Source organism: Cricetulus griseus, chromosome 4 (genome assembly GCF_003668045.3).
Source record: "Cricetulus griseus strain 17A/GY chromosome 4, alternate assembly CriGri-PICRH-1.0, whole genome shotgun sequence".
Lineage (NCBI taxonomy): Eukaryota > Metazoa > Chordata > Mammalia > Rodentia > Cricetidae > Cricetulus > Cricetulus griseus.
The window spans coordinates 5,850,429-5,861,128 of NC_048597.1; the positions used below are offsets into that span (position 1 = coordinate 5,850,429).

At 52.6% G+C, this 10,700-nt stretch overlaps 1 protein-coding gene across 1 annotated transcript; it reads left to right on the forward strand.

The window, feature by feature from the left end:
- The first annotated feature begins 282 nt into the window (after positions 1-282).
- Atp5po (ATP synthase peripheral stalk subunit OSCP) lies at positions 283-10,296 on the forward strand. Its single transcript, XM_027415613.1, has 7 exons — positions 283-462; positions 4,837-4,887; positions 6,158-6,268; positions 8,537-8,666; positions 8,951-9,063; positions 9,827-9,913; positions 10,120-10,296. The coding sequence occupies exons 1-7, from the start codon at positions 298-300 to the stop codon at positions 10,231-10,233; spliced, it is 771 nt and encodes a 256-aa protein (XP_027271414.1). The 5' UTR covers positions 283-297; the 3' UTR covers positions 10,234-10,296.
- Positions 10,297-10,700: the final 404 nt, after the last annotated feature.

The following is a 10,700-nucleotide window of genomic DNA, read 5'->3' on the forward strand; positions in this document are numbered from 1 at the left end:
CCGGCCCGGGAAGCCTGTCCCAGGAGTGCCCCGCTGCGGGGGTTCGCTCGTGCTTTTGGCTTTCATTTGTTTAAGCGAAGCACGAAGCCTGGCCAGTGAAGCAGGCTACGACACACGGACACACTACACACTACACACTACACACTACGAGGCAACGACACCGGTGATGAGTGTGCAAAGCATCTAAGTGGAAACCCTAAACTAAAGACCGCACATCCACTCCACACGAAGACCCGCTCCGCCAGTAATTGAAGATTTAGTTGGGACGCCCGGCTCCTATGGACTACAACTCCCAGCATGCAAGAGGTTTCCACCCATGCGCCCTGGCACCCGGGGAGCCCATTTCCCAGAGAGCTGAGCGGCCACGCCGGCGCGCGCGTGCGCTCTGGCACCTGTGGGCGCCGCTTGGGAGTGACCTACCTCCGCCGGGGAAAGATGGCCGCGTGCGGGCTGTCCCGACAGGTACAAGGAGCCGGCGGGGGCCCCTGCCCGGGAGCCGGCCCCGGGCCCCGGCGCCGCGTGCGAGGCCGCGGCTGAAGGGTCAGACCGCCCGCCCACCAAGGGCCGTGGAGGTCGGGGAGCGGGCTTGCGCCGTCCTGACCTTGACTTCGGCCGGGGGTCACTGCCAAGGGGCAGCGGGGAAGGCCGCGCGGGCCGCGCCTGTGTGTGAGCCTGTGTGGGGGCTCGCCCGTGTGTGTGTCAGCCTGTGTGTGTGTCAGCCTGTGTGTGAGCCTGAGTGTGTGTCAGCCTGTGTGTGTGTCAGCCTGTGTGTGTGTCAGCCTGTGTGTGTGTGAGCCCGTGTGTGTGTCAGCCTGTGTGTGTGTCAGCCTGTGTGGGGGCTAACCCGTGTGTGAGCCCGTGTGTGTGTCAGCCTGTGTGTGTGTGAGCCCGTGTGTGTGTCAGCCTGTGTGTGTGTGAGCCCGTGTGTGTGTCAGCCTGTGTGTGTGAGCCTGAGTGTGTGTCAGCCTGTGTGTGAGCCTGTGGTGTGTCTAGCCCCTGTCAGCCTGTGTGTGTCAGCCCGCGTGTGTCAGCCTGTGTGTGTTCAGCCTGTGTGGGGCTCGCCCGTGTGTGTGTCAGCCTGTGTGTGTGTGAGCCTGTGTGTCAGCCTGAGTGTGTGTCAGCCTGTGTGTCAGCCTGTGTGTGTGTCAGCCTGTGTGGGGGCTAGCCCGTGTGTGTGTCAACCTGTGTGTGTGTCAGCCTGTGTGGGGGCTCGCCCGCGTGTGTGTCAGCCTGTGTGTGTGTCAGCCTGTGTGTGTGTCAGCCTGAGTGTGTGTGTCAGCCTGTGTGTGTGTCAACCTGTGTGGGGGCTAACCCGTGTGTGAGCCCGTGTGTGTGTCAGCCTGTGTGTGTGTGAGCCCGTGTGTGTGTCAGCCTGTGTGTGTGAGCCTGTGTGTGTGTGAGCCCGTGTGTGTGTCAGCCTGTGTGTGTGTGAGCCCGTGTGTGTGTCAGCCTGTGTGTGAGCCTGTGTGTGTCAGCCTGTGTGTGTGTCAGCCTGTGTGTGTGTCAGCCTGTGTGGGGGCTAGCCCGCATGTGTGTCAGCCCGTGTGTGTGTCAGCCTGTGTGGGGGCTAGCTCGTGTGTGTGTCAGCCTGTGTGTGTGTGAGCCCGCGTGTGTGTCAGCCTGTGTGTCAGCCTGTGTGCTAGGTGTGTGTGTCAGCCTGTGTGTGAGCCCGTGTGTGAGCCTGAGTGTGTGTCAGCCTGTGTGTGAGCCCGTGTGTCAGCCTGTGTGTGTGTGTCAGCCGTGTGTGTGTCAGCCTGTGTGTGTGTCAGCCTGTGTGTCACCTGTGTGGGGGCTAACCCGTGTGTGAGCCCGTGTGTGTGTCAGCCTGTGTGTGTGAGCCCGTGTGTGTGTCAGCCTGTGTGTGTGTGAGCCCGTGTGTGTGTCAGCCCGTGTGTGTGTGAGCCCGCGTGTGTGTGTGAGCCCGCGTGTGTGTCAGCCTGTGTGTGTGTGAGCCTGTGTGTGTCAGCCTGTGTGTGTGTCAGCCTGTGTGTGTGTCAGCCTGTGTGGGGGCTAGCCCGCATGTGTGTCAGCCCGTGTGTGTGTCAGCCTGTGTGGGGGCTAGCTCGTGTGTGTGTCAGCCTGTGTGTGTGTGAGCCCGCGTGTGTGTCAGCCTGTGTGTCAGCCTGTGTGGGGGCTAGCTCGTGTGTGTGTCAGCCTGTGTGGGGGCTAACCCGCGTGTGTGTCAGCCTGTGTGTGTGTGAGCCTGTCTGGGGGCTCGCCCGTGTGTGTGTCAGCCTGTGTGTGTGTGAGCCTGTGTGGGGGCTAGCCCGCGTGTGTGTCAGCCTGTGTGTGAGCCTGTGTGTGTGTCATCCTGTGTGTGTGTCAGCCTGTGTGTGAGCCCGTGTGTGTGTCAGCCTGTGTGTGTGTCAGCCCGTGTGTGTGTGAGCCTGTGTGGGGGCTAGCCCGCGTGTGTGTCAGCCTGTGTGTGAGCCTGTGTGTGTGTCAGCCTGTGTGTGTCAGCCTGTGTGTGAGCCCGTGTGTGTGTCAGCCTGTGTGTGTGTCAGCCGTGTGTGTGTGAGCCTGTGTGGGGGCTAGCCCGCGTGTGTGTCAGCCTGTGTGTGTGTCAGCCTGTGTGTGTGTCAGCCTGTGTGTGAGCCCGTGTGTGTGTCAGCCTGTGTGTGTGTCAGCCGTGTGTGTGTGAGCCTGTGTGTGGCTAGCCCGTGTGTGTGTCAGCCTGTGTGTGTGTGAGCCTGTGTGGGGGCTAGCCCGTGTGTGAGCCCGTGTGTGTGTCAGCCTGTGTGTGTGTCAGCCTGTGTGTCAGCCTGTGTGGGGGCTAGCCCGTGTGTGTGTCAGCCTGTGTGTGAGCCCGTGTGTGAGCCCGTGTGTGAGCCTGTGTGTGTGTGTGTCAGCCTGTGTGTGAGCCTGTGTGTGAGCCTATGTGTGTCAGCCTGTATGTGAGCCTGTGTGTGTGTGTCATCCTGTGTGTCAGCCCGTGTGTGTGTCAGCCTGTGTGTGTGTCAGCCTGTGTGTGAGCCTGTGTGGGGACTAGCCCGTGTGGGGGCTAGCCCGTGTGTGTGTCATCCTGTGTGTGTGTCATCCTGTGTGTGTGTCAGCCTGTGTGTGTGTCAGCCTGTGTGTGTGTCATCCTGTGTGTCAGCCCGTGTGTGTGTCAGCCTGTGTGTGTGTCAGCCTGTGTGTGAGCCTGTGTGGGGCTAGCCCGTGTGGGGGCTAGTCCCTGTGTGTGTGTCAGCCGTGTGTGTGTGTGTGAGCCCGTGTGTGAGCCCGTGTGTGAGCCTGTGTGTGTGTGTGTCAGCCTGTGTGTGAGCCTGTGTGTGTGTCAGCCTGTGTGTGTGTCAGTCTGTGTGTGTGTGAGCCTGTGTGTGGGCTATCCCGTGTGTGTGTGAGCCTGTGTGGGGGCTAGCCCGTGTGTGTGTCAGCCTGTGTGTGTGTGTGTGTGTGTGAGCCTGTGTGTGGGCTATCCCGTGTGTGTGTGAGCCTGTGTCTAGCCCGTGTGTGTGTCAGCCTGTGTGTGTGTCAGTCTGTGTGTGTGTGAGCCTGTGTGTGGGCTATCCCGTGTGTGTGTGAGCCTGTGTGGGGGCTAGCCCGTGTGTGTGTCAGCCTGTGTGTGTGTCAGTCTGTGTGTGTGTGAGCCTGTGTGTGGGCTATCCCGTGTGTGTGTGAGCCTGTGTGGGGGCTAGCCCGTGTGTGTGTCAGCCTGTGTGTGTGTCAGTCTCTGTGTGTGTGAGCCTGTGTGTGGGCTATCCCGTGTGTGTGTGAGCCTGTGTGGGGGCTAGCCCGTGTGTGTGTCAGCCTGTGTGTGAGCCTGTGTGTGAGCCTGTGTGTGTGTGTGTCAGCCTGTGTGTGAGCCTGTGTGTGTGTCAGCCTGTGTGTGAGCCTGAGTATGTGTCAGTCTGTGTCAGCCTGTATGTGTCAGCCTGTGTGTGAGCCTGAGTGTGTCAGCCTGTGTGTGAGCCTGTGTGTGTGTGTCAGCCTGTGTGTGAGCCTGTGTGTGAGCCTGTGTGTGTGTCAGCCTGTGTGTGTGTCAGTGTGTGTGTGTGTGAGCCTGTGTGGGGGCTAGCCCGTGTGTGTGTCCGCCTGTGTGTGTGTGAGCCTGAGTGTGTCAGCCTGTGTGTGAGCCCGTGTGTGAGCCTGTGTGTGTGTGTGTCAGCCTGTGTGTGGGTCAGCCTGTGGGCCAGCCTGTGCTGGTGAGGAAGTGAAAAGGGTAACGAAGTGTCCCCTCTTGGGCTGGCCGCCACCGGCACGCGGGATGACACTGGAGCCCGGAATGGGTGGAAAGTAAATAAAGTGGGCGAGCCTGGGTCCTCCGCTGGGATGCTTTGGTTTGCAGCGCACGTGACTTTTACCAAGGCGTTGGGAGCCCGCGGATAGCCACGGCTGTTCTGGTCGGTACCTCCCAGAGCTGGGGGGGGGTATTAACGTGGTCTGTACCCTTGAGAGGTGCTTTCTAAGCTGTGGAGTCCCGGCTTCTCCCCTGACAGACACCGCGTCACCTCTGGACACCTGGAGCCCAGTGCCACATCCAGTAATCAGAGAGTTGGTCTTTGGTCTTAGATAGCACTTCTTGAGTCATGACTAGAATCCCCCCACTTTCGTTAAAATTTTTCTCACAGGTAATAGGTTCCCCCCACCCTTTTTTTTTTTTTTTTTTTAAATTAAATTTGGGGAAGTTAGCATTTTTCTCTCTCAACCGTCCAGCGGGGAAGGGGGTGGGAAGTCAGTTTCCAAATCAATTCGGGATGACTTGTTTATAGGTTATAAGGAGCATTATTGATAACATAAAGGCATAGATGCAACTAATCATTTATAACATATTGCTAAGCTAATGCAGAAATCCTTCCCATAACCCCATTTGACCTCTTTTCTTTTGTTCTGAAGGTACGGAGCTTCAGTACATCCGTGGTCAGGCCCTTTGCCAAGCTTGTGAGGGTACGTTAACCTAACATTCTTTTGCGGTTGGAAAGCCAGTGAGGGCCTGTGTTAAACAGAAATACAGTTAGCTGTGTGATTACTGACCTTTTCTCTGCAGGATTAGCAATTCCCAAATGAGTGCCTGGGGTAGGAGGGCTGGGCTCAGCCCTAACCTTCAGTGTTTTAAAAATCTGTTCTGGGCCAGCAAGAGGGCTCTTCGGGTAAAGGCTCCTGGTGACAAGCCTGTGATTCTAAGTTCAATCCCCGGAACCCATAAGGTGGAAGGAAGGACCCTGCAAATTGTCTTCTGTCCTCTGTTCACACACACACAGGCACACGCACACACAAACAGGGTGTTATGTATAAAAGAATTTTAAGCCCGGCATTGGTGGTGCACGCCTTTAATCCCAGCACTCGGGAGGCAGAAGCAGGAGGATCTCTGTGAGTTCAAGACCAGCCTGGTCTACAAGAGCTAGTTCCAGGACAGCCTCCAAAGCCACAGAAAAGCCCTGTCTCAAAAAAAAAAAAAAAGAATTGTTTTTCCTGGTACTCCTCTATAGACGAGCTAGCCTTTCACCAATAGTCTCACCATGGCAAAGGCCTGCCATCCCCTTTCTTTTTAAGTCTGAAGTGTGTTTGATGCAGACAACTTCAGCCCCGTTACCCAATACAGATTGTATATGGCCGAATGTACAGGGATTATGTTGTAATCCATTGATTACTAGTTGACAGGGTCTACTTAGCTTTCTTAGCTTACAGGTCTAAAGATATTCTGGGCTGTCATTCGCTCTCCAGCAGAACAGAATGCATTGGGAAACATTGGGTGGAACTTACACACTGCATCCGTCTCAGCAGCAACAAATTCCTTAAGACCTCTGTGAATGGAGCCAAGTTATTCTTCCTGAACTTCCTAAAATACCGTCACAGTGCTGGGGGAGTGTGCACTTGTGCCGTGCTCTCCTGCTTTGCTTGTCCTCAGAACCATTAGTACTTGACCCCTCCATGCTTAGCGACTGCCTGGTTACTGAGTTCAAGAAAGCAAAAACTTATTGTAAACAATTGCAGGTAGGCAGAGCTGGAAGAGACATGGGACACTGTGTCTTCTCTGCTCCCCCAGAGGTAGAAAGTGTTGGCGGAGATGTCCCTAGCATGTGAACTCTCATTTAGAGAGTACTCCTCGGTGAAGTATTTAAATGGTTTGGCAAATAGGAAAATGTAAGTTATAAATAATTCTGTTCCTGACTTAACTGTCTTCCTCTTTTCCTCCCTTCCCACTTTTTGTCTCCAGCCCCCGGTTCAGATATATGGCATCGAGGGTCGCTATGCTACTGCCCTTTACTCTGCTGCAGTTAAACAGAACAAGCTGGACCAGGTGGAGAAGGAGCTGCTGCGTGTGGGCGTGAGTAGTTGTCTTGTCAGTGTCTGTTCCTGTCCCGACAGTCTGCCTTCAGTTATAGCTGTGCCTTCCTGATGGGGCATCACCTGTAAAAAGAACCACCAGAAACTACAAAAAAAAAAAGTTTACTGTAGACATGCTATTTAATAATAAGGCTACTTTATTATCTGAAACTACTGTTACGGGCTAGGAGACACGTAAATGTATTAACATCATGAACTCAAGCTTTCCAGTGGGACGATCAAATCAAGTAAAGTCTAAAAACACTTGCCAGTTTAGAAGGTGAAGTTTATGTTTATAAACCTAGAATAGTCAAATGTCCTTTGAGTATATTTTCACTTTACTAAAATTGTATTTCTTCATGAAAGTTTCTTCAGAAACTTTTCCTGGGTTTAAATTTTTTTTTTTATCACATTCCTTATTTATTGGGAATTGGAGAGTGTTGAGCATACCCAGCGGGAGTGTAGAGTTCGAGTCCTTTCCCTCTACCCTGTGAGCTCTGGGGTTCAAACTCAGGTCAGCCGCCTTGGCAGCCAATGCCTTTGCCCACTGGGCCATCCTGCCCTTCCTGGGAGTTTGTAACTACTTTGTTTCCAAGATGTAGAAGAAGAATGGCTAAGCAGAGGCTGCTGGGTAACCAAGTCAGGGCTAGGTGTCAGCATCAGAATCAGAGACAGAACTGATAGGCCCAAAGCCACCTAGGAAAGGAAATTTCTCTCTGCGTTTTGTTTTGAAAGGCAAAGAAAAGAGGGAAAATCACCTTGTGAGTTAGCACAAACCAAGTGTGATTTAAATCAGAGACTCCGCTCTGGGGGAGCACTCTCTTAGAGGAGTTGGGCGAGCATGGTGACTCCAGAGAAAGGACGTTTTTTTCAGTTACATGTTGTAAGAATAGTGTGTGTTTTATAATCCACATCTCTTGAAGAAAGCAATCCAGCTGTCCGGGCCAGCACGGTGTTCTGATAGACCACCACATGGGAACTGCTCATCTCATTCACTCGCCTTAAGCTTCTCCGTTTATAAAATATTTAGCCATCCTCCCTCCTCGTCTGCGGATGATACCCAGGAGCTTGTCTGGGCCTGACTTCCTGTTGGAGACCCTGTGGGAGGCATTGACTGGAGCATACAGGCCCTGTGCTGGTGATCACTCTATGTGGTGGTCAGTTAAGCTCTCTTTGAGCCAAGTGGTCCTGTTCACCGTGAAGGTGGTGATTTTGGTGGTGGACATTATCATGGGTTTGGGCAGACAAGATAACTCCTTGGTAAGGACACTTGCCACCAAGCATGACCACCTGAGTTCATTTTCTGGGACCTACGTGGTGGAAGGAGAACCAGCTCTGGCCAAGTTGTTCTTTGGTCTGCACATGCTCACCATGGTATATTCTCTGTGTTCTCTCTCTCACTAGAGAAGGAGACAGTTATCTGAGGTTCTATATTGAGATGGGGGTGGTGAGAAATGTCACATTAAGTATCTACTGTATTTTGGTAGGCGAAGCATGAGAAGGTGGGTAGCCCTAACCCCAGGGACATATTTGTAAAGACCCTTCTGTGCGGCTACTCAAGCGGAGATCCTAGCTGAAGTCAGCACTGCGTGGCAGTGGACTAATTTCTGGCTAGGAGACAGTAGGGTGCTGGGGAGCAGCTGGCCGGAGATGTGTGACTGGATGGTGTCTGTCCTTGACCTCTGGCCTGGTGCTGACTACGGTCAGCAGGTGCCGAGCTGCGGGTGGTTACTGAAGTCATGCTTGTGAGTTAGCAAAATGGGGATAAAATGGATTTCCAGCATTGCTGTGGTTTTTGTTCTCTCTCCCACACAGGCCAGAATCTCACAGATAAGTTTGTCTGGGGACTCTGTAAGAGAGGGCACAATCAGGGATTCCTGAGACAGAGACCTCAGTGTAAATGGGGGGTGGTGTGCTGAGGCAAACAGGGCTCACCTTGTCCCACAAGGTACGATAGACGGTGAGGCTGTGGGTGCTTAATTTCTAATGATTTCTTAGAAATACATGGAAGAAACTTCATAAGGTATTTTTAGCCTGGCAGTGGTGGTGCATGCCTTTAATCCCAGCTCTCGGGAGGCAGAGGCAGGTGGATCTTTGTGTGTTCGAGACCAGCCTGGTCTACAAGAGCGAGTTCCAGGACAGCCTCCAAAGCCAGAGGGAAACCCTGTCTTGAAAAACTAAAAAAAAAAGAAAAAGAAAAAGAAAAAAGAATGTCTTTAATCCTGTGTACAAGTCATGAACATAAAGTGGGATCTGTGTGCACTTTCAGCAACTCCTGAAGGACCCCAAGGTGTCTCTTGCCGTTCTGAATCCCTATGTCAAGCGCTCTATCAAAGTGAAAAGCCTGAGTGACATCACAGCAAAGGAGAAGCTTTCTCCGCTGACCGCCAACCTCATGAGTAAGTGTGGGGAGGGAGATGGGAGAGAGAGAGAACTCAGTGCCCCAGTAAGTCAAAGAGGGCATAAGATCCCCTGGAACTGGACTTGTGGTGGTTGTGAGCCAGCATGTGGGTACTGGGAACTGAGCCTGGGTTCTCTGCAGGAGCAACACCCTATGCTCATAATCACTGAGCCATCTCCCCAGACCCCGTTCATAGCCACAATGGACTTTGAATACGGCGTTTTCAGGCTACAGTTGACAATGCTTCAGTATGATTGTGTGAGTTTCCTGTCACTTCCCCAGATTTGCTTGCTGAAAACGGTCGCCTAGACAATACCCATGGCATCATCTCTGCCTTTTCCACCATCATGAGTGTCCACCGTGGAGAAGTGCCCTGCATGGTGACCACAGCATCTGTAAGTGGCCCTAGCTGCTGCACAGGGAATGTAGCTTGTCACCAGGGAGCTTTCTGTGAGCCTCTATCTGGAAGGCCAGTGTATGCCTTATTAGTTATCAGTCATGGGATCCTGGCTGCACTGACTGGACATCTAGGTGTTGTATGAAACAGTGATTTGGGTCCGCTTATGGCCTGAATTCTTAAATGCCATATTGTTCTAGAATAGGAATATTTAACCTGTGGGTTGGGGTGCACAGGCCCTGTGACCTGCTGGAATGCAGTGCAGTAACTAGCCACCATTTGTTGGCACTGCCGTCTGCTGGGGACCTTGTAATCTGTTACTGCTCTCAGAAGATGGGTGTGAAGTGTTCTTGTCCTTATTTTACAGTCAAGAAGTCTACTCTGTTTATATTACCTTCTTACAAGTAATCTTATTTTCTAAAGAATATATTTTCCTTGGTAATATAGTTCAGCCAAAACAGGCAGGCTGGTTGGTGCATAAACAAGAGTAGATGTTGCTGTGTGCAGACCCTGGCCTTGTTCAGATTGTGGTTGGGTATTTAAGGGCGCCTGTGGACCTGGGGCGGGTAGGTTGTGGTGTGTCTGCTCCCTAGTGCCCCTCCACCCCCCGAAAGACAGGCATACACACAGACAGACATACACACAGAGGCAGGAATCACGGGCCTATCTTGGTGGTGCATGCCACTGTAGTGTTTCCCTCTCCTTTAAGTGACCCTGCTGTGCTGTTGTGTTCTTTTTAAAGGGTGGTTGTTCTTTTTCAGGCTTTAAATGAAGCTGTTCTCTCTGAGTTAAAGACGGTGCTGAAGAGCTTCCTGGGCAAAGGCCAAGTATTGAACCTGAAGGTTAAGGTGGGTTTGGTCCCTTGCACTGTCTGACTTGGCAATGGCTGTGGGAAGTGAGGTGCCAAGGCAGAGCTTGGGTTCTGACCCTGCATCGTTCCTGTCAGTGTTGTGGGTGGTTTGTCTGTCTTAGTGGGCCTCCTCAGGGTTTTTCATCTACCCACGTGATGATAGAATCCCACATTTTCATATTTGCAACCTGTTTTCTTTCCTAGACTGACCCGTCAATCATGGGTGGGATGATTGTCCAAATTGGGGAGAAATACGTAGATATGTCTACAAAGACCAAGATTCAGAAGCTCAGCAAGGCCATGCGGGACTTACTATGAAGTCTGTGTCACTTGTGGGAGCTCTGGTCCTTGGAGCAACAATAAAACGCTTCCTGAACAGAGGGCTCCAAGTTCTTGTCCTTCAAGGGATTTACAGTACCAGGTCTTCGTTGTCCTGCAGGCTACCCCCTCCCCCAGTCTTACGGTTAGGAAGCCCTCTGGGCTGTAGGATTTGGTTTGTGTATGTTAATCTCAGGAATTCCTTGATTAAATAACACTGTACCTACATACAGTCTGGTACTGCCTGCCAAATCCCATGTCTTTGAGGGGTGGCTGAGAACTGGTCCCTGACCAATCATGAAGGAGGCCTCCCTACTGAAAGCTCTGGTCCTTATACAAACCTTAACCAGAGGATGCTCTACTTTTCAAAGCCACATTGTGCACCTCTCAGGAAGTCTAGCAATCTTGTGATATACTAAAACAGGTATCCCGTTTTACACATGGCATTTGTTTGCGGTGACGTGGCT